This window comes from Bos mutus, chromosome 3 (genome assembly GCF_027580195.1).
Source record: "Bos mutus isolate GX-2022 chromosome 3, NWIPB_WYAK_1.1, whole genome shotgun sequence".
NCBI lineage: Eukaryota > Metazoa > Chordata > Mammalia > Artiodactyla > Bovidae > Bos > Bos mutus.
In genome coordinates, this window is record NC_091619.1 from 18,997,799 (window position 1) to 19,021,462 (window position 23,664).

Consider the following 23,664-nt stretch of genomic DNA (forward strand, 5'->3'; position numbering starts at 1 on the left):
CATGAGAGGGGAGCACAGGGCGGTGTGCCCCTGCCTCGGTGACACCCCTGCGAAGGGGAGGGACGGCTGTGCAGCCAGGCGGGAGAGCGACAGACGCAGGGCCAGCAGGGGAAGGCTGAGGAACAGTCACCCTCTGGGGAAGGAGGAGAGAATGGTGTCCCCCGCTACACACAGATCTCGCTGGTGCCTTCACCCCACCCTCTCGCCTCCCCACCCCTCCTCCAGCCCCTCCATTATGCAAATCAAGTGACTACACAGATTTGCATAATTCCTGCGTTATTAGTATGTGCTCTTGTCAGGCTTTCAGACTTTATAAAGCAATTTTGCCATCTTTAATGGAGTGTGAGAGTCAAGGGGAGAGATATTTTTCTCTCCTTTTCTTACTAAACATGAAAACAGTCTCTAAACCTTAAGCTGGGGAGAGGATCAGTGAGAGAAATGAGTGACCCCCAACTGGACACATGAGCAAACACGTTGTTGACACTTTGACCCAGAGGGGATGAAAGGCGTGGGTGCCAGGTGCTGTACAGATCACCTGTCCTATCAGCCACGGCTCTTGCACAGACCATGACGTGCTCTGGTCCAGTGACTGCAGACACTACTGTTATTAGGTCATTTGGGAGTCCCGGGTGACTCAATAACAACAAAACCCCCACTCTGCACCTGCGTCGCTGTCTTATATTTCATGCAGTACCCGCACTCCACTCTCTCACTCAGTCCCCACAATACGTGTGTCAGGTTGGAAGTGCCACATTTCACTCCCATTTCAGAGACGAAGGACCCAGAGAGGTAAAAGTTACTCACCTAAAATCAAACATAGGCTGTCTTTCCACCATACCAGGGAGGGCAAATACCTTACCATTTGCCACCTTGTCATCCTTCCTTGCCCGGTATAGACATCATGAATCAATCACCGGACTCTTCCCACCAAGCTCAGACTGCACCTCAGGATCCTCCTCAACACAGCCCTTCTGGCATCCGGGACCAACTGTTCAGAGGCAACACCCAGATTACACCTGTTTGCTGTGCCTACACTACCTCCTGCCAACTCCTCAACACCCAGGCAACACTGTGATGGTGCCGTGAGTTTCTGGGAAATGCCTGTGGGCTAGGCTTAGCTTGGTTGCTCAGCCCCACAAGCCCCAGAGAGCCACACGTCAGTCCACTCACGGCTTCCAAACAGGCTCCAGCTGGAACCAGAGGCACCTGCTTTGGGAAGCAGATCCAAAAGAGGGACCCTCATGACCCCCAAGTCCCAAAGGTCTCTGCTCTCCTCACTGCAGGGGCCCCACCAACTCAGGACCACAGAGGCCCATCTGGAGGAACACACATCTGCTTCAGATGCAGCAGGGGCCGGAAGTATCTGGTTCCAAAACAGACCAGGGCCTTGCCGATCTCTCAGAAGGGGTTCAGGGAGAAAGGCAGCCAAGCCCTGCCAGACCTCAATCTCATACACCCTGTGCCTCAGCCAGCCCCAGGAACAAGCTTTCCCCCCTTGAACATCCACTGAGCCTCCGCAGTCTGGAGAGATGCTCCCACCATCCTTCCCCATGGGCCCCTCCCTCAACCCTGCAAGGAAACCTGTTCAGTCATGGTCATTAAACCCTAGAAGTGCTCATTTTTGACTCTCATGCACATCCTTGTTCTGCCAGGTGGAGAACCATGAATCCCAGTGTGTCTCCTGCCTTCTCCAAACCCCTCCAGCTCCCCCAGCCCCCAGGGCAGCTCCGACTCCTCCCCTCCCCAGTTAAAGGACCAGTCCCTCCTTGGAGGACGGGCAGCAGCTCGCCAGTCCCACAGAGCGGGATGGCACAGCACCCACACCAGCTAGCACCAGCCGCCCTGGCTGGGAGCCTTTCCTTCTGGAGCCCACGGGGCTCAGCGCTGGCCTCCTGCTGGGCCCGAGGGAGATGGAACACATCCTCTCCGTGCCCACAACCAAAGGGCCTGGACAATGCCTCCCCAGCCTGAGCTCACAGTGGGCACCTCCACTGCCCACATCTCCCCACCCGCTTCTCCTCTCACTTCCTGGCGAGGTCTCCTGGGCCCCAAATCCACGCTGCCACTGCCACCATAAACGCCTTACTCCCCAGATCACCTCTGCTTCCTCGCCAGGGCTCCGTGAGCTCCTCTCCTGCCACTCACAGCTCTGAGGCTCTTTTCTGGAGGACCACTAGGCAGGGCGTCCCAGGGGTGGCGGGGGGAAGCGGGGAACAGCCTCTGGCCCTAGCGGGGAGGAGCTGATCACCAACCTTATTAAGAGCACACGCGCGGTGGTAATAAAATGACTTCTAGTTGGTTTTATTTATTCTTATTTTTTTACATTCTCCACACAGCATACCCCCTCATCGTGGGCACAGGAGCAGATGGCTCTCCCACAGTCCCTCCCAGGCCGTGGTCCGCCACTGTCCTAAGGTGGCTGCAGCCAGTGTCTACAGAGCTGGCTCACATTTCAGAAGAGGAATCCATGACCTGCAGCCGGGGCAGCAAGAACACTCACCTTCAGAAGGCCGCCTGCTCTCTGCACTGCCGCAGCTGGGGAAATAAAGGCATTTGGGGAGCACGCTTTGGGGGCAACTTTGCCCTAACTGCCTACCATGCTTCCTGAAGGAGGAATGCACGCTCCTGGGTAATCTACATGCTTCCTTGGTGCCATTTATCCCTATAGATCCATCGCCACGTGGTGAGGTGGGCAGAGGGTGGCCCCCAAGCCCAACCTCCTGTCCCTACCACCCACACATGGCAGTAATGAGAAAGACATCCCGGAAGCAAGTGGCAAAGCCAGGAGTTGAGCTGGGATCGAGCCCACCCCCTCGATATCCACCCTACTCCCTGGCCTCTCCTCAGGGCCACCCCTCAACATCCCTTCCTGCCTCCTGCACAGGCTTGCCTTCATTCGTTCACCAAATGTTTGCTGAGAGCTCCAATGAGCCAGGCACCTCGGAAGGTTTCCCCAGACCTCAGTTCATGGATCCTCCCACAATCACCCCCACATCATGGATGAGGATGCTGACCCCCCACGCTGAGAGCCCACACTCCTGCCCAGATCACCCTGACAGGGAAGGGGCAAAGCCGGGGCAGGTATCAGATCACTGATCCCAAACGCAGGGCTCCTCCTCTCTGGAGCCTGCGCTGGGCCAAGACCCAGCAGGACCCTGGGCAGAGGTGGAGCCAGTCTCTGGGAGGGAGGCGCTGAGGACTGAGGCCAGGCTGACCCAGCTCCTGAGCCTCCTACTGGGACCACCTACAATGACACTGAGGTTCTGAAAAGCTGATTCCAAGCCAACTAGTAAGGGTGGTTCCTGTTGGAAGACCCCCAGCATCACACAATTCCTGCAGGATACCCTCTTGGGATGCCCCCGGACCAACCCTCCAAAGGCGACACCCTCAAGACAGAACTCACCATGTCAACCACTTCCCAGGACTCCATCTCCATCACAGGCCACAGGGCCCTGCTCTCCCCGCCCCGTCACAGTCTGTCATCGTGTCTTGTAAATTGAAATCGTGGCCATGTACTAAGAACTTTACACCTGCGTCGTTATTAATCCTCTCTCACAACACCCCGGGGGCTGAGAACCGTGACCCCCATTTCACACTTGCACGGGCTGAGGTTCAGGGAGACCGGGCAGCTTGCCCACGAGCACAGCCTGTCAGCACCCGCGCTGTGATGTGAGCCCAAGCAGAGCTGGCCGCAGCCCGCTGCCGTGATTCCTCCCGTCTTTGAAAACGAGCAGGAAGAGGGTGTGTTCCATCTCCCTTGGGCTTGGCAGGAGGCCAGGGCTGAGCCCTGCGGGTTCCAGAAGGAAAGCCCCCCCAGCCAGGGTGGCTGGTGTGGGCATTGTGCCACCCTGCCCCCTGGGACTGGCACTCTGCTTCAAGGCTCACGGCTTCCCATCCTCCAAGAAGGCACTGGTTTTGAGCAGAGCGGTACCGTGACCCTCACACACAACATCCAGGGTGGAGAAATGCGAAGCTGCCCTGGTGGCTCAGACGGTAAGAATCTGCCTGCAAGGAGGGCAACCTGGGTTCAATCCCTGGGTTGGGAAGATCCCTTGGAGAAGAAATGGCAACCCACTCCAGCATTCTTGCCTGGAGAATCCCATGGACAGAGGAGCCTGGGGGGCTACAGTCTGGGGGGTTCCAGAGAGTTGGACACGACTGAGCGACTGACATTAAGGATACTCTGTGAACACCCTCGGCCTCTATAAAGCCCTGCCTCCTCCCCATCTTTGCCTTCAGCCTGGTTCAAGCCCTCACCTCCTCTTCTGTAGAACTACTGCAATAACCTTCTAACCAGCCTCCCAGTTTCAAGCTTCCTCCTTTTAGAAACAACCCATCCTCTCCTGGGGCTTGATCATGCCCCCTCTCTGCTCAGACCCCTTCCATGGCTCCCCGTGTCTTCAGAGAGAAGTGCAGCCTCTTCGGCCTGGTGCTCGGCCTGGTGTGTGAGCCCCATCGGCAGCTTCCACGCCCCTCTCCAGTGCTCTCTTCCCAGCACTTCCAGGAAAACCAACCTCCTTTGTCCCTCGCTGAGAACACCGGGCACTCTCCCACTTTGGGCCTCTGCCCACACCAGCTCGGAACGCTCTTTCCCTTTTGCCTCATGAAGCCCTCCCTACGTATGAAGCGTGCACCCCCACTTCCTCTAAGACACCCCCAGATGTGAGGGGCTCCTGGTGTGCCCTCAATGTAAAGCCCCAGCTCATCAGAGCCCTTGTCACAGTCTGCCGCTCCTCAGAGTAGTGGCAGCCTGGCCATCCAGCCACCCGCCGCAAGCACGTTCTGTCCATCTCTTTGTCCCCCAGCATTTCTGGGGCCTATGCTTGGCACAGAACGGGCCTCGGGGAAAGTCTGTCAGAACACCCTCAGAGAGTCCACTCATCAATGTGGACCCTCCCGGTCAGCAGGGCCTGTCTTCCCCTGCGGTCAGTCTTGAGCTCAGAACAGTCTTCCAAGGGGGCTACCAGGGGATCCTGGCCCACTCACCCCAAAGGGATTCTAGCCATGCCCAGGCTGGCACACTCAGCTGACTCTCCCCTGCCAGGGAATCTGCCACTCAAGCGGCTCTGTCTCCCACTCACACGGCACAGAGACAATAACCCTGCATCTCCCTGCAGATTCCATCTTCCCAATTCCTCCACCTGTTCGGGAACACACAAATCAAGAAGCAAGATGGAGCGGGCCTTGCGGGAACAGCCACGTGGCCCTGTAGGGGCAGAGAGGCGCTCCTGGACTCCCCTCTCCTCAAGGCCCACTCACGGAAAGGCAAATGGGGAAAGGTTCCAATCCCGGTGCCCTCGTTTGCCAGCACAGCCCAGCTGATGGAGCGCCTTCCCCATACAGGCTCCCACGGGGTCCACCCCACAGCCCCCCGTTGTGGAGACACCCGCCTCCACCCCCCGCCGTCCTGATTATACGTGAGGCTTGCAAGGGCGAAGGACACAGAGACCAAACAGAAGGACACACGCCACCGAGTCAGGCCTTGAACTCAGGTCTTCCGAGTCCCAGTCCAGAGTCCTGCACGACACAGGGCTGCCCCTGAGAAAAGGGTGTGGGGAGGGAGGGGCTGGAGTGGCAGGCTCCAGCTGATAAAGCAGTCTCATCCATTTGCTCATGCCTCCTCACAAGAAGCCTGTGCGAATGAGTCATCTGCAGCAGGGGTTCCCCGCCCCGTTGCTCCTGACACTGGGGCCGGGTAATTCTTGCGGGGACTGCCCTGGGTGTTGTAGGATGTTTACCAGCATCCCTGGCCTCTACCCATGAGACGTCTGTAACAGCCTTCCCCTTGTCATGATGACCAAAAACGTCTGCAGACGTGGCCAAATATTCCTCTGGGGAGCAAAGCCACCCCACTCAGCAGCTTCGAGCCAAAGGCACAGAGTGAGGTCCCAACCTCATGGAGGGAGGAGGCGCCCCGCTCCTCGTCCTCACTCTCTCCCATTCAGACAGGCGCTTCCTTCTCTTTCACTCACTCTCAGTGCTAACTGGGCATCCTCAGTCCAGCACCACGACCCTCTGCACCACCTCCCTCCATTCCAAGCACAGAGCTGGCCCCTCCACAGGCAATTCTTACATCCCTGGAAGGAAGAGGAGAATCAACATTTACTAAGTGTCAATATTTACTAAGTGTCACATCTCAGCACTAAAGTCATTCATTAACACCACTTCACAAAACTGCCCAGGCAGGCATCATCATCCCCATTCAACAGATGCACTAATGGACTCAAAGATCGAGTCACTGAAGTTTCACCGAATAACGGTCAGTCTCTGGATTTGGACCCAAGTCATAAGACCCAGGCCCCGCAGGCCTAGGCTGCCAGAATGGAGTGGCCTCTGTCCACAGGTCCCAGGACCCTCACTCTCCAGGCCCAGGTGCAGGGCTGGACACCAGAAGGATTGGGAGAAGCCCCTGCAAGTCACTCTCGCCCCCTTTCCCAACTCTCCTCCCAGCTGGAAACGCAACAGGTGTGACCGCACTGGCATGGTCCCTAAGAGCCCTTGGCACTCAGCGGCACGGCTGGTGAACGCGAGGCTGGGGGTCCCCAGAGGCCAGGCCCCTCCTCCTCCTCCCTGGCTGAGAGACCTGGAGTGTCATTCCTCTCCACCCCTGGTTGATCCCTTCCCCCACATTCCTGCAGAGTTAAAGTGCTGGGAAATTAGGAATGCGTGGCTTCAGAGTCTTGTATTGTTTTAGTAACTTCCCATAAAATTGGCCTTCCCAGCATGCTGGGAGAGCTCTTGACCGTGTATGACTCTTTTTTATTCATCACACTGTTCTGGGATCAGCCAGGAGCAGGGAGATGTGACCTTGAAATACGACTCTGACTCAGAAGACCCTAGCAACTTCCAGTGACCTTCAGGAAGTTAGCATTGATGGTGCTGGAGGCATGGAGAATTTATTTGAATGTTTTTAAAATGCAGCTGTGCCACAAACTGCCCCTGGGAATGGGAGGGGAGTCATCTGTCATGGTGCAGCAGAAGACTTTCCTGCTCCAGGCCTCCGACCTCCCACAACCTCAGGGCCCATGCTAGCCACAGTATATTGAAACTGATACATCTCAAATCTAACAAGTCCAATCCCCACCTCCCATCTTCTCCCCCAAACTGCTTCTCTCACAGTCTTCTCCATTCTGATTAATGGAAATTCCATCCTTATGTATTGCTGTTCAGTTGCTAAAAGTCATGTCCGACTCTTTGCGACCCCATGGACTGCAGCATGAAAGTCTGCTCTGTCCTCCACCATCTCCTGGAGTTGGCTCAAATTTGTGTCTGTTGAGTCTTGGGCCAAAATCTTGGCCTCATCCTTGACCTTCCCTTTCTCCACCACCTCCCCCTCTATCATACCCCTGCATCCAGTTCATCAGGAAAGGCTTCCTTCCAAAAATGCCAAGGAGTTAACCACTTCTCACCATCTCACTGCTACCGCCTGGTTCTGAAGCACCACCACCCCTCATCTGGACTGTGACTGCAGCTTAACTGGGTACCTTTGCCCCCCGCCATCTGTTCCCATCACTGCAGTCAGAGCCACCCTATTAAATGTAAGTCAGAGTCCGTTACTTCTCCACTCAAAGCCCTCCATCTGCCCCCATTTAACCCAGGGTGGAAGTCAAACTCCTCACCATGGCCTGCAAAGCCCTGCAGTCAGACCCGCCTCCTCTCTGGCCTCACTCCCTTCAAGCTTCTTCCACGTCCCCATCACTCCCCAGCTCAGCCTCGCTGCACAAGACCCACACTGTCTAACACAGCAGCAACTGGGCACGTGTCCACTGCAAGCCTGCAGTGTGGTGAGTGCAGAAGAATTTACTGTATTTCATTTTCAATAACATATTTTAAAAATGACACTCTATTCATTTATTGGAAAACTTTTAAATATATTCGCTGCAATCTGAGTCTGTGAGTCTACTTTTCTAACTGTAAATTTTATGAACTCTGAATACAGATCAGGTATTTCCAGTGAAAATTTCATGTCCAGTTGAAATGTGCTGTAAGATACACCACACTCCAGATTTCAGAGACTTAGCAGGAAGAACAGAATCTAAACTATCTCAGTCATCTTTTGCATTGATGACACATTGAAATGGTAACACTTCTTACTACATTGGGATAAACAGAAAATACCATTAGCATTAATTTCACCTTTCTCTTTTTCCATGCTCTAATATAGCGACTGGACAATCTGAAACTCCAGATGTGGCTTGTACTATATTAGTACTGGTCAGAGCTGCTCAGACCATGTCAGGCAGACTGCTGACCCAGTGCCTTCAAACTGCTCTTTCCTATTCCCCCAGGGCTCTCTCCCTCACCTTCTAAAGATCTCCCATCAATTGTCACCTTCTCAGTGAGACCGTCCAATGTATTTAAGATTACAAGTCGTTCAGAACGCCCAGCCCTACCATCTCAGCTTTCTTTTTCTTCACATCATTTATTGCCATCTAACATAAAGTATAATTAACATATAGTGTATTGTCAGTTCCAGAGGCCAGGGTTTTTATCTCCTTGGCCTCTTTCTACTATAGCTGTGGTACCTAGAACAACCCTGGCACAATTATTAAAGTGTTCAATAACTATTTACTGAATGAATAAAGTTATTTATTTTTCTCCCTGGGCTCCCTACTCGGCTAGAAATTTCTAAAGGGCGGTGCAAGGCACGTAGGAGGTGCTTGACATGTGACTGGGGAAACAGAGGCAGCTCAGATGAGTCACACACTGAAGACAAAAGCCAGAAGCAAAGATCCTTGAACTGGACCTTGTGTCTCCTGCCCACTGCTGTGCAGGCCGCTCTCCCCACACCTCCAAGAAAGCCGCCCATCAGCCCCACACTCCAGAGAAAGGTACACTGCCTTTCCTTCCTATCGATTTTTATTCTCCCAGTGAGAAGACAAATCTGTTTCCCCACCGCCAGAAGGCCTTGAGCCACGGCTACTTACATTATAGTAATTAAATCCCTGCTGCTAGGAGGGTTCAGGAGCCGAACAGGCCTCATGCCAAGGGCTGGCCTGCAGGGAGGAGGCAGCAGGCAGGGAGGCTAGCCAGAAGGGTCTGTCTCTCAGCTGTCTCCTGATAGTGAGAAAATCCACTTAGCCACAATGCCTTCGCAGGTTTTCACTCCTCGGTAGGCAGATAAAACCTCCCCAGCACACCTCCCCCACCCCTAAAACACACCCGTGAGCAGCCAAGCACCACTCCACTCAGGGCATCACAGCTTTCTTCCCCTTCACTCCTTAATTCCATCTGGTCCTCATGATCCTCCTCCCTTAAGTGGCCAAATGAAAAATTATCATCAACCTCACTTCTCCCATTTTCCAGATGACAAAACAGAGGCCCAGAAACCAAGTTTTAAGTTTTTTCCCTCCTAGTCCAGGACCTTTCTCTTCACCCACAGTCTTCACTGATGCTCAGCAAGGGCCAAAATCCATGTCACATGCTTTACATACAGTGGTGCCTCATTGAATCCTCACAACTGCCCCCAGAAATAGGGTTAAGCTGAACCTCCAAGGAGAGAGAATCAAAGCACTGGATCAACTTGCCCAAAGCCACACAGGCAGTAGGAAGTTCAAACGCAGATCTGTCATGTGAAAGCCTGCTCTCCTAACACCAGGCTATGCTGCCACAGAGAGAAGGCAGGGGGTGACTGGGAGCCAGATACAAGCGAAGATGGGAGAAGTGAGGTGAGATGGACCTGCGGGAAGAGAGGGAAGGGGAACAGGCAGAAGGAATGGGAGACTCAGTCTCAGCTTTATGGGTCAAATCGAGGACTCAAATGTGTGTGGCCTTGTCTCCTACAAAACTCCCGCCATACCTGTCATGGCTTGCTCACCATCTGCTTCCCCCACTAGCCTGGAGCTCCATGTCTTAAGTGCTGAACTCCCAGAGCCAGCCTGGCACCTGTCAACCCTCATGAGTCAAGTTACTCACAAAAGACCAAGGGCCTGTGACGCTGGGGCTGGGGTGGTCCTGGGATAAACTGGGAGCGGGACCAACGGTGGGGGAGATGGGGTGGGGGGCAGGGGTCACTGGACTGTTCATGGAATGGGCCCAGGGAGATGCCTGCTGGCCAGGCCAGGCCAGAAGGTCCAGCCAGGAAGGGTCACAAGGCTGGGGACTCTATCTAGTCCTCTGGGTTTTGGAGACTAAGGCTGTGTTTGGAGTTTTCAGGTTGTACAATGAGAAAATTAATGATAAAAACCAGCTGGCATTGCCTCAGCCCTTTACCATGAGTTCGGCACTGGGTCTCATTTCATTGGCTCCTCATGGCCCACATCATCATCCCTATTCACAGATCTGAAGACTGAGGTTCACAGAGGTCAACTTTGTCACCTAGGTCGCACAGCCAGGAAGCTGCAGAGCTGCTACAAGAACACCAAGGCACGACTATTGACTGCTCGGCTGACCCCTCCAGAGCCCGCAGAGGCTGTCCTCAGCCCCAGAGCCCAGTCTTCCCTGTCAATGTGCCTAGGCCTCTTGAAGGTTCAATAGACCCCTGTGTCCAAGCTGACATCCTCCCCTTCTCTCTCCTCCCCTCCACCCCTTCCTCCAGAGCCCAAATCATCCACTGAGGCTCCGAGGAGGCTGGAGAGACAGTGACAGTGGGCAAGGGAGGACAGAACAAGAACGGCTTTTTGGCTTGAAGGAGCCCCAGGCCAGGAGGTGATCTGCAAAAACATGTCTGCCACACAAGGCATGCATTTTGCTGCTTTGGGGTTCGAGCTCCAAGACCACCACTTCCTGGCTGTAAGATCCTGAGCAAGTCACCAACCTCTCTGGGCCTTGGGTCAGTCATCTGTAAAACAGGGATTGTTGTGAGGATCAGATGAGTAGGCCCTGATGTATGTTCATCGTCCTCTCCTCCTCCATCTGCTCCTTTTTACACTCCTGACTAAGAGCGCTGCTTTGGAGTCTTTTTTATGAAAGGGGAAAGAAGTTTCCATTTTGTAAGAGCGGGGCATTCTGCTGAGCTGCTGAGAACAGATGCATTATAGATGGTCCCCTCCACCCTCGAGGAAACCCTCATGACTCAAACTCCATCCTGGACTTGCTCTCCACTCACATCAATTTCATTTCACTCTTGAGGGATCTCTCCATCGCTGGCACACAGTCTTGTACCAAAATGTCCTCCCACCCAGCTCAGCATCATTAGCCCCTCAGGAGCAGGGGAGAGCGTCTTGACAGAGCTGAATGCTCAGTCCAGCCCAGAGCAGGAAGGGTAGGGAGTCATGGGCCCAACTCTAAAGGGTTTCTACAATCCCATGGCCCCTGAACTCTCAAAAGAAACAACATGGCAAAGCTGGCCATGGAGCAGTGTGGACAAAAGAGCCCCCGGTAGCCAGGTCTGTGCCAAGTTGAATCCTCCACCTCCACCCTCAGCAAAAGGAATTATAACCCCTCTTTCCAGATAAAGAGACCACTGCTCAAGGTCACACAGTTCAATAGCACATGACCAGGATTTGAATCCAGGTCTGTGTTGAAAGTCTGAACCCTTCTAGAAAGAGAATGCAGACAGCAACACGTTTCATTGAGGAGTCACCCCTGTAACTGATTTGCATCCTTAAGGGCATAGACCTTTGCTCTCCTGGAAACTAGAACAGGACCTGCCATACAGCAGGAGTTCAGTGGGACTAAACCGCAGAACTCCTGGATTCCACTCACAATGCTGAGTGGCCTCGGACAAGTTACATGACTTCTCTGGGCCTTGGGGTCCTGTAAAGAGGAAGATGGTCTCTGCCCTTTCCTCACAGAGGTGGGAGGCCTGTACAGGGGCCATGGCACGCAGGCTGGCACACCTGGTGGGTCCGTGGAGCTTGGCCCTTGAGGGAGCTATGGTACCACACCAGCTCAGATACGCCAGCGGCTGTCCTCAGAGGAGGCCTCTCCGGGTCAACCCGTCAATGCCATCCAGCTCTGAGCCCCTCCACAGGCAGTAACTCAACCTACAGCAACGGGCCCAGCTGAAGCCCTCGTCCTGGAGGAAGGTGACATCACCTCTGTCCATGGCTCTGGGCATCCCCACTTGTGGGAGCTATTTGGGGACCGGCTGAGCAAGCCAACATCCTCCCCGATGGAAGCCAGAAGAGAAAGAAAATGGCTAAGCCCCAATTTGTTAAAATCGGAAATCTTCTTAAAAGGGAGAAAAGGCTGTGCAAAAATCCCTGCTGGTGGAACCTTGCGAGGATGCAGGCAGGTGCCAACTCAGGCAGAGGCGCTAGGAAGAACTGCCATTTGTTGGCAGCTCGGGGTGTGCCAGCCACTGGGCTGGCCACTGACCCAACCATTATCACATTTAGTTCTCACTGGGCTGGCGAACGCCACTCTCTCCATTTACAGATGGGGAAACTGAGGCTCAGAGACTTTGAGTCACTGACCTTATGGCCAACAAGGAACTGGGAGCAGCAAGGAACTGGGCCAGCATTAGCCCCCAGTTCAGTCTCTCCCCAGCTGCCCACGATCAGCCAGATCACCTGCCTCCTCCCCTTCCTTGTCTGCCAGGGGGCCCTGGCCAAGACCGCCAGCTTCCTGGGCTTTTCCATGTATCAGCTCAAGCTAAACACCAATGATTCCTGAAGATGCTGGCTGACCGGTCTGGTGCTCATGAACCCTGAGGGGCAGGTACCAGCCCATTCAGCTACTTGGGGAGCGTCCCATAAGACAGTTTCCTGTTCACTTGACACTGAGCACAATGCCTGTCCTTTAAGAAAAATGCCCAACACACTGCCTCAAAAATAACAGATGCCAATTTGCATATTATTTCACACATCATTTGCATGTTGTTCATTTAGTGTTAACACGGCTCTGCTCAGAATACAACTCTGGTTACCTTGCGACCAGGCCTATTGAAAAAAAAATGGCTTCCATGTGGGGCGAGCCCCAATCCCCTGGTACATCCCTCCCCGACCCAGCTGCTCTTTCTGCTCCTTGACGCCTGGGTGGGAGAGTTACCACCTGCCAAAGCAGAAAGGGGGCTTCCCAGGTGGCGCTAGTGGTAAAGAACCCACCTCCCAATGCAGGAGACGTAAGAGACGCAGGTTTGATCCCTGGTTCGGGAAGATCCTCTGGAGGAAGGCATGGCAACCCACTCCAGTATTCTTGCCTAGAGAATCCCATGGACAGAGAACCCTAGCGGGCTACAGTCCATAGTCGTAAAGAGTCAGACATGACTGAAGTGATTTAGCACACATGCAGAGCAGAAAGGGTAGAGAGAACTTTTTTTAGGGAGATTGATTCACAAGCCCCTATGACCTTTTGAATTCAAGAAGGTACCCCATTGCAAGTGTTGAAGGAAAAAAAAGCTATGTTCCCTTGAAGACACATCAGGCAAGCCTTTCTTTTCTTGCCCAGCTCTATCCCAGGAAGGCTTCCTGGCTGGCCCTCTCCCTGTCACCCCATGCTCTCAGCCTCATTCTGCCTGGTCATCGTGTGTCCCCCTGACCTTCCTCCAGGCCTCTCAGCCTCTGGCCTGGCTCCCTGGGCTTATTTTTGATCTCTCTCCACCTGTCCGGTTTGCAGGTCCACACCCATCGAGTTGTGCCCAGGCCACAGACTGCTGACGCTGAGTGTAGAGTAACTAGGTCCCATGAGGGTAGAAGGCTCCAAAAGCCCAAGCCGGGCCACAGCCGCAGCCCCACCTTCCAGGGGACAGCCTGCTTCCCTCTTCTACAGACTTACCCACAGGGATCCAGTCAGAAACAGGACGCAAGGTGAAGCCGTTTGACTTCAGGAGAAGGCAGCATTTCCACATGTGTTCACCCCTTCCAGAGCCCCTTTCTACAGCCACCTGTGTGGAGGGTGACATGTGCCCCCACGTCCCCATCTCCCCCATGGCTCTCGGGGTGGTGGGGACTCTGGGATAACAGGAGCATCTTCTAAACACCGCTCTCACAAAAGCAACCACTGATGGACGTCGGGGCTTAGTGTATGCCCAGCTCTGACCTGGGTTCCATGTATGCTATAGGCAGGCATGGTTCTCTCTGAACGTCTGCGAAACCAGCCCCAGGTTCAGGAAACTCCCTGAGGACCCACCACTAGGGGGTTGCTGAGTCTAGATGCGAGCCCAGAGCCCACAGCCACAACTGCCATGCCAGGCCGCCTCTGCCAATCAGTATCACCTCTACGAAGAGCTGCGGGTATTCTGCACTCGAGCCCCTGGCAATTATAGTTATCAACTAGATACTAAATCCCAGATTTTCCTTTCCTCTCTACCTGCCCCTGTGGACAGCACATGGGGGATAACTCCATGCTGCCCCTGCTCTTCCCCCTCCCCACTCTGCACCCTCTACCCTGGCTGCCAACGTTCTCACTCTCAGAAAGGCCCGCTGTCTGCGACCCTGCCATCTTGGTCTGTCTAACCCTTCAGGGGACATCCCACCTCCTACAGGGAGCCCCCCAACATCTTGAATGACTGCCTCTTTCCTCAGCACTCCCAACACCACTGGCAGAAACCACAGCCCAGCCTGGGTGGATCACAGCTGGGTGCAGGCCCAGCACCCCTTGAGGACAGGAGCTGGAAGACTATGGCTTGGCATCTTGGTGATAATGCCGGGACAAATGTATGTTCAGTGGAATCGGAAAGTTTTGGAGCAGGAAAGGAGCTCAGCATCCGAGTTCAGCCCTCATTTTTAAGCTGGAAAATCAGAGACCCAGAGAGGTGACAGGACTGGACAAAGGCCACACCAGAAGCAAGAGGTAGAGGGACCTCTACAGGGCTCCTTTAAAGCAGAGACAGGCCTTCCTTGAACACTAACTGCTGCTGACGAGAGCTAAATAAGAAGTAGGAAACTGGGACTCACAGAGGCAGAAGAAAGTTCTAGAAGCAGGGATGGGGAAGCCCTTGAAGTTTCCCTCACTCAAATCCCCAGAAGAGGTCTGTGGTGGGGTTTGGAACAGAGAGGTGAGTAGGATACTGGGGACCTGAGCTTTCATTCTAGACCCCTCTCTCCTCAACGGGCAGCAGGAGTTAGCCGCTTAACCCCCCACAGCTCAGTTTGCTCATCTGTGAGCTACTGCAGACTGTAATGACTCCCAGGGCTGAGGAGGGGATCCTGAGGAACGAACATGGAAATCCCTCGTGAGACGCAAGATGCTGAGCCCGCACGGGTCACCCCAACGAGGAGCCCTGAAGTCAGAGCTGGAGAAGAGCGAAGGAAGGCGACGGGGGGCACAGAGGAGGGCCCGGAGGCCAGGGAGCCCTGCTCGGCAGCGTCCTGCTGACTCTCAGAGGGTGGAGGGCGAGCTCTGCAGGGCCGCAGCAGGAGCCCACCCGGTCCAGGCCTCAGCAGGATACACTCCTATTCTTCCTGTAATCCCCACACCCTCTGCCCTCTCAGCTTTGCCAGCATCTCCCCAGAGCAGTATTACCAGGCCTCCGAGTGAGGAGGCAGCAGAGGAAAGACCATGGACCTGTCCACATGTCACCCTGGACTGAGGCTGCCTCCAGGGCCCCGCCCCCTTGCCCTGTGGGTCCCTGCCCCCTTGCCCACACTGTGTCCTCTGGGTACCTGCACTGGTACCCGCCTTCTACCAAGCCCCTTCTCGCCCCTTGGTAAAACCTCCCATTCCCACATTTTGCATCACAGCTCTCAGGCCCATAAACCTTGGTTTGTCTCTTAAGAATGATAAGCAATTTCTCCAGCAGCAGGCAGGCAAGCAGAAAGACCTCAACTTGGGACTCTAACAGCCCTGGGTTCTTAATCCAGTGCTGCTACCCACCAGCAGCGTCAGCTTGGCCCCGTGACGTCACCTACGAAGGGGGCTGCGACCACCCCCTACCTCCAGGACTCTCCGGTGGAAGGTGACCCAGTGTGGCACGGATGCTCCCTGCCTCCCTGCTCCTGTCACCCAGCACTCATGGCCCCTGCAGGGCCAGCCCCAGAGATGAAGCAGGGTGGTCCCTGCCCCCAGCTCCCCCTTCCATCCTTGCTCTCTCGGATCCCAGCTGAGCTCCTGGGGGTAGAATGACAGGGAGGAGGGGCACCCCAAAACCCAACAGCCTCCTCCGGACTTTCCTCACCAGAAAAAAAGGCATGAGAATTTTCCTCCCCAAAGCTCCTAAGAACAGTGCAGTCTTAGAATTCCCCACCCTCATTATTTAAAGAAGACTAGGAGGCTTTCTTCTTTCTCTCTCTCCCTTTGGGGTTTTGAAAGAATGAGAAGAAAAACAGCTACGAATGAATGAACGTGCTGGTCCGCCTGCCACTGAGCTGAGGAAGGCAGTATTTAATCAGTACACAGCCGCCCCTCACCACCCCTTCTCTCTCTCTCCTTCTCGCTCCCTCTCTCTCCCTCTCACATACTCATTTTCTCCCCCAAATGTGCTTTACAAATAACTGCAACAAAGCCAAAGCTCTCAGTTCTGATTTTACATCTCCATCCGGGCCTCAGCTTCAACAGAGGTTACTCCAATTTCTTTTCATTTTGTTTTTCTTTACCTTCTATGCTTTAGAGCAGATCTTTGTGGACCCTGGCCCCACAAATCCCCCTTCCTGCAAGCTCAGTAAGGGAAATACAAGGCCACGCACCAGGCTTATAATGAGCCCATGCAGCCGATAAATGCCCCAGCGATGATGCCAGGGCCAGAGCAGCAGGGAGCGCTGCCTGTGGGGAAAGGAAGTCCGGATGTGTTATGAAGTCTTTCCCCCGGGACAGTTATAAATAGTGTCATGACATGCAAAGGAGAAGCATATATAAAAGTTAGCTGTCCCTTCTGTGGGTTGCAAACGTTTGACTCGTCTGCAGACTGTCCACCAAGGTTATAAATAGCGTCACCACCACCCTGGGTGGGAGAACAGGCTGGCTTTCACACTCCCAGAGTCTCTCTTGACCTCCTTGGGCCAAGACACTGGGTGTGACCTGTGATCGTAAAACATATGCCTCGGGCCTCGGTGGCTGGCTCCCCGGTGCCTGCTTCCAGCCAATCGCTTATAGAGTCTCCTGGGACTTCCCTGGTGGTCCAGTGGCTAAGACTCTGTGCTACCAATGGAGAGGGCACAGGTTCAATCCCTGGTCGGGGAACTGGATCCCACATGCTGCAACTAAGACCCGGCGCAGCCAAATAAATAATTAAAAAAAAAAAAGTCTCCTGCCTTCTGCTCCCTGTCCCATAGGGAGGCTCCAGGGAGAGGAATCTGACCTTTTCCTACCTTCCCAACATGCTGGAAACCACAGACATGAGTACCCTGCGGCATCTGCTCCCAAACACTGGACATCGCCCCACAGTCACCCTCCTATCCCAGAGCGGCTCCTGGGTCTGGCAGGAGGTGTAGACCATTCATTCACCCAGAACCCAGCATCAGCTGCTGGTCTGCAAACAAGCCCTCCATGACAGGGAGGGCAGGAGAACAGAAGAGCTGGGACCAGTGAACCCACTCAATTATTCCAGCTGGAGGCTGGGGGCAGACCTCTGTGAGGTCACCAAAGAGCTACCAGTGGGCCCTAAAGGACCCCACTCTCTTGGAAGGACCAAGCTCCCCAGGATGTGCAGAGAAGCCTGCCTTTCTCAGGCTGGCCTCCCACAAGGCGGCCTGAAGAAAGGAAGCCACGCATGAGAGTAGATAGGGCAGCCCGGGGAAGCCCAGCATACCCACGCCTCCACCCGTGGCCTGGGTGACCCCAGCAACAAGGCCCCCAGGGGAGAGGAAGAGCAGAGAGGCAGGAAGCTGGTGGGGAGGGTGGGAGCAGGGCACGAGAGGATAGGGGATGGGCTCTGCCTGTGAGGTGAAATTTGGATTGTGAGGCCGGGGGTGGGGAAGTGGTTTGAGGTTGTGCAAAACAGCCACTCTGCTGCCCCAGCATTTTCCAGCCTCCCCGGGGCTGACCCCACCGCCCAACACTGGAGGTCCCTGAGACACAAGGCCAATGATGACTCCCCCGCTGGACGGAAGCACCAGCTCAGGCACCAGCAGGATGGCAAGGTGGGGAGGGGGCAGCCACCAAGCCCCCAGCTCTCCCTGAAAGAGCACAGCAGTCAGTGTATGATGCCGGAGCAGGTGTGGCTCAGACTGGCTCTGGAGGAAAATAACGCATGCCAAGAAGGATCCCCACATCCTCATTCCTTAACCCTGACCAGCACTAATGCAGTATACTAAGACTCCTTCCTCAACAGGATATCTAGACCTGGCCCTGCCGTGGGCTAAGTCCTCAAGGGTGAATCCACGTGTAAAGAAAACACCTCACCCTCATTTGGCTCGGGAATAACCATCAGGAGCCATGGCCTGGGTGTGATCACAAACAGCTCTCCTGTTACCTCAGCCCATCTTCCTTTCCCATCATCACCTGTGGCTTGTGAGAAGGAGGCCAAGGACCATTCCATCCTGACTTCTTTTACTTCCTTGGGCTGTCACCCTTTAGCATGAACTGACTATGCTCGGGGTCACGCTGTTTCTTCTAAGAGAGCCAGGCCTCTGTGGTGAATTCCTCCCCCAGTAACAGCAGACAGAGACAGGCAAACAGGAAGGCCACAGCCCCATGAAAAAGAGCAGAAAACTACAGAAAGCGGCAGCTCAAACACAAGGTTAGTAATCTTCATCACTTAGGGAAAAGAAAGTGTGTCCCTCTCCCTAGGGCCTTTGAGTGGGAACTGTAACCATCAGGACAGAATAATCCAATCTGTCCATCCTCCTGCTTCCACACCAGTCAGCAAACCAACCAGACCCAGAGTTCTCCAGCAAAAGAGGCTGTCAGCCATCCATCCCTAGGGTCACTGACTGTCTCTGAATTCCCCCAGCTGGTGATTCTTCATTCTGACCTAAACCCTCTCATCACAACAGAATCTGTTTTCTCTGCAAGGCTGGGGAACAAAGGTTCACCTCCCCTGCAACAGACCCATGTTATAGGTGGTTTCCAGGCTTCCCCGGTTGCACTAGTGGTAAAGAACCTGTCTGCCAATGCAGGAGACATAAGACACAAGGGTTTGATCCCTCAGTCAGGAAGATCCCCTGGAAGAGAACAAGTATTCTTGCAACCCACTCCAGTATTCTTGCCTGGAGAATCCCATGGACAGAGGATGTAGGTGGGCTACAGTTCATAGTGCCACAAGAGTCAGACACGACCGAAGCGACTTAACATGCATGTATGTGAATCAGAAGATCCAGCCCATTCTCTGAAGTTCTCGCCTTCAAGACAACTTCTCACTCCACTGACAAGTCTTGGTTCCAAGCCTATCAAGGCCCCAACTAATTCCAAAGCCAGAGCTAGATAACAGAGGAAAAAGACATCTTTTTTCCTCCTATCATCAATAACAATAACAATAGGTCCTACCTGGACCACCCCACTCTCCCCACTTGACAGCTGGGGAGACAGGCTCAAGAAGCTACATGGATTGTCCAGGATCACACACTGGAGATGGCAGAGCTGGGACTCAGACTCTGCTCTGCTTCTTTGAAACAACCCTATTTGCCTCCAGGAGAGGAGAGACAATAGCTGCCCTAACCCCGTCCTAGGCCCATAAGGCCTGACACAGACACCCAGAAAATACTTGTTCCATAATGACTCAGTGCCTGGTGGATAGAGGATGGGAGGGCTGGTAAGCAGGTGAAAGTGAGCCCTGCTCAGCACACCAAGACCAACCCCAAGGTGCACAGGAAGTGGCCACTTCATTAGCTGAGGCAAGCAAGACTTTCTGGGTTGCTGCTGCCCTCCATGCATCCATCAGCCAGAGGGTCATCAACTTCAAATTAGGCAAAGCCCAGCCCCTTGGATCCCCTCAACTTTCCTTTGCTCCAGAGTCTGCTTTCTCGGGCTCTGGGAAAGCCCCATTCCCTGAATACTCCAGCAGGGAGCCACCTGCTCCAGCAGCAACCCTCCCACCCCATCAAGACAAATGTGCACAGACAGATCCCACACTGGGAGCTGTCTCAAGGAAGAGCCATTCCCCTAAGAGCTCAAGGGTTCACTAAAAGAGAGGGTACTGGTCTTGCCCCTTCTCCCCACCCCTCAGCACTTGGGCCTGCATCAGTTTCCCCCAGCAAGGGCTCCTGGTCCCCAGGGGGAGCCTGGAGGGGGCCGGGGTTGTGCCCAGAGTGGCTGTCAGGCCTGCCGAGGCCAGTGGCCCCCTCTCCTGGAGCGCCCAGAGGGAGAAAGCAGCAAGCAGAAAGACCTGCAGACTCAGAGGCTCATTACAGGGAATGACTAAGTAAGCTGCGATTCCAGGGGAAACCCCGCTCGCTCCAGCTCACTGAGGGGCTCAAATCCTAGACCTCCAGAGATGAAGGCGACTTCCGGGAGCTGCCCAGAGCTGGGGCAATGCCCTCTGAGCAGCCAGGACCTTCCACCTGGAAGTCTTCATTCTGGCTCTTCAGGCCATCTGACAGGTCTGCCCCACCCCTTTCTAGAGCAGGCCGATCTGCCCATCCCCTGCTCAGACAGCGAGAGGCTGGGAATGGGGGAAATCCGATCAGCACCTCCCAGGTTTTTGTGGCTGGATTTCAACAAGGAATGTGACAGTCTCGCAGCAGCTGTGCCCAGCCTGAAACAAGCTCTATTTGAAACCCCCAACAGCTGAGCCCCTCCCAGCTACCCGCTGGCCAGCCTAGCCACCCCCTGCCCAAAATGACAAATAAGTAGAGAAATCCAAGCAACAAGCAAGCATGCACGCGCGCACACACACACACACACACACCAACAAGTAAACTGCGGGTGAAGGTAGAGTGGGGGAAAAAAATCCACTTGCCCAATGACTCCCCAGGTCTCCAAGCCTTCAAGCTCGCAGCAGGAGGGCTCCCAGCAAGCAGAGCTTTGACAGAAATCCACCTTCCTCAAGCCCCACTCCCTTGGAGGACGCGATTTCCAAGCCCGCTAGGGGAGGGAAGCCCCCTCCTCCTCATGGGGACTGGACAGAGGCTGGAGCAGCGGGGCCAGCTCCCTCGATAAAGCCCGTGCCGCCGCCGCCGCCGCCGTTCTCCATCGGGGCGCGCACTCACACACGCGCACACACTCATCCTTATTTATCCCCGAGAAGAAGGAGTTGGGGTGGGAGGGGAGAACTGGGGCTGAGCCGGGGGCGCGGGCTCTCGGGGACGCCCGGGAAACCCTGTCATTCCATCCCAAGGAGAGGCACCCCCCAACGCCGCCGCTGATGCCAAGGCGGCGCCCATCTGCTCTGCCCGGGTAACACCTGTAGCCATTTTTATCAGGGGGTGTTTACGAGGCAGCAGCAGGTTTATTCTGAGTCCTCTTTCCTGAGGGAAAGGACCGCTGATTTCCTCCCCCTATATTTTTACCCCATGCCCCCCCTCCCCAACACACACACAGGAGACGCCAAATCACCGGTGCTTTTCTATTTTGCCCTAAGTCTCTCAGGGAGGAGGAGGGAAATGGAAACTTAGGAAGAGAGGGAGAAGACAGAGAAGGGACTGGCATGGAATCCCCACCCCCCACCCAGACATTTATTTCTTTTTTATCCTCAGGAAAATGGAGTGGAGCAGGGAGGGGAGGAGAGGAGGGAAGTCACAGGAACTGGCAAGCACATCAAGGCAGAGTGTAATTAATTGGTGCGTTAAGCTGCTGGGTTATGCTTTAGTACGAGTGAGCCAGGAGGAAAGATGATTTCTCAGAAGGGATTCTTTAATCCTCCCTAACACAGAGTCTGCAAATTAGACACAGTGTGTGGGGATGTCCCCCCTCCAAGGGAAGCAAGGAATGAATTCTCCCGGGATTAAGCAGGAAAACCATGGGAAGTTAAGTGTTCGATATAATTGAGCAAACGCCTCTCCCCACCACCACCATCTCTCTCTCTCTCCCCAATCTCTCTCTCTCTCCCCCACTCTCTCTCTCTTTTGCTACCTACATATTCCTTTTGTTCAAAGGTATAAAGAGAAACTGCAGCCCCTACCTTTGAGTACAAACCCCAAGAGAGCTCGGTCTCTATCACCATAACAACAATTCCAAACATCCCAAAAATCAGAGCATAGTCACTCAGTCGCTTCCTCTTTTCAAACAGGGCCCTCCTGTGTCCCAGCTTATAGCCAATGTTTTGGTTTTTCCGCTTGTTGGCTTTGGGGAAGGTGGCGCTGCTGGCGGTGGTACCGGCATGCTGGTGGTTGTGGGTGGCATTGGGGTGATGGAGCAAGGTCTGGTGGGCATGGTTGTCCTCCCGGGAGGAGATGATGATCTCCGGGGGGTTGCTGGGGCTGAAGAGCTGGAGGGGTTGGCCCTCGGGCTCAGCCTCAATGAGGTTCCTCCGGGAGGCGCTGAGGCGGCTAAGGGGCTTCATGACCCCCCCGCTGTACTTGCAGGAACTCATGGCGATCTCCGTGAAGGGGTTGCTGTCCCGCCGGTGCACCAGGGGGCTGGCCTGCCGGTGCCTGCCGCCTCCACCAGGCCCACTTGTGGCTGTGGAACTTGGAGAGTGGCCAAGCAAGTGGTCATTGAGATTGAGCTGGCTGCCTTGCCTGGAGGAAGGGTGGAGGATGGCGGTGGAGTTGGATGAAGGGGGGCCCCTGAAAGCAGTGGGAGAGGAGTGTAGCAGGCCGGGATGGACAGGCTGGCTCTGGAGTTGGGTGAGCTGAGATAGGGGATGCTGTGGCTGCTGCTGCTGCTGCTGCTGCTGAAGCTGCGGAGGCTGAGGCTGCAACGGGGGTCCTGGGGGCTGCTGGGGGGCTGCTGGTGGTGCTGGCGGTGGTGGCGGCGGCTGCTGCTGCTGCTGCTGCTGCTCATCCCCGGAGGATGGACAGGGGCACTTGGGGTCTTCATCCAGGTCCCCCACCCCAGAGTCATGGAAGTGCCCAGAAGTGTCCATCTTGGGGCCGGGCTGGATTGCCTGCAGCACAACCCCCCACCCCAAAGCCACCCTCGTTCCAAAGATGTCCTCAAAGAAAGCCAGGCATCCAAGCTCCCCCACCAGAGTGTCTTGGCTCCAGTCCTCTCTCTTTGGCTTGCTCCGGTTCTCTGGGGCTGCCTGGAGTCCAGACGCTGCCACTCAAGAATGCATGGTACTGGGCAGGGAGGGAGGGCAGGAGGGGAGCTTGGAGAAAGAAGAAGAAGGGGGAAAAAGAACTCTGTCTCAGGAGGTGGTCCTCTAGGAGCGTGTGAGGCCAGGCTCAGCTTCACTCCTCGCTGGCTCAATAGCTTTGCTCTCCTCCTCCTGCCACTGTTATAGGGTAAGCCAAGCCCACTTATTAGCAGCTGGTCTCATTGGCTTGGCTTAACTCTCCAACCACCTCCTAACTCCGCCCCCCGCATAGGCTCCTCCCCAGAGGAGGGGCCTGCCGCGCTGCGTTCCCAGCCCCGGCGGTGGCGCAGCGAGGGCTGGGAACTGTAGTTTCGGCTCCCCACCCGGGAGCTGAGCGGCTGCCCTCTTTTCCTCTGACAGGTATGGCAGAAACCCGTCAGCCCATGGCGATACGGGATGTATGCGCACGCGGGGTGGTGGCGAAGAGGAGCAGAGGTCCTCGTACGGAGGGCAACTGTGCACCCTGATGCGGCGGCAAGAAACAGGAAGTTATTAATGGTCGGGGTCTACGATAGCTTATTTCACACCTATTATCCAGCTACAGCCTCCAAATACCAAGGAGGCGGGAAGTTTCCATTTCACAAACTGATGTTCAGAGACATTGAGTAACAACTTCAAGGTCACAGAAGCAAAGGTCACATCCTCCTGACCCCAGGTAGACACTGAACTGCCTGCAATATGTGTGCAGGAGCATCTGTTATTTCTAAGCCTCACAACAACCCTATGAA

General features: G+C 54.9%; 1 protein-coding gene across 3 annotated transcripts in view; it reads right to left on the minus strand.

Annotated features, from left to right (window-relative positions):
- KCNN3 (potassium calcium-activated channel subfamily N member 3) overlaps nucleotides 1-23,059 on the minus strand; it is a 174,748-nt gene extending 151,689 nt beyond the window's left edge. For 2 of the 3 annotated variants that reach the window (XM_070367269.1, XM_005898654.3), the window contains exon 1: nucleotides 21,818-23,059. In XM_070367269.1, coding sequence (XP_070223370.1) covers nucleotides 21,818-22,723 — 906 coding nt within the window. In that variant the 5' untranslated portion in view covers nucleotides 22,724-23,059. Of the gene's footprint in view, nucleotides 1-20,656; nucleotides 20,867-21,817 lie in introns of those variants that run through there. The other variant, XM_070367270.1, reaches the window with a different exon arrangement.
- Between the last annotated feature and the right edge of the window lie 605 nt (nucleotides 23,060-23,664).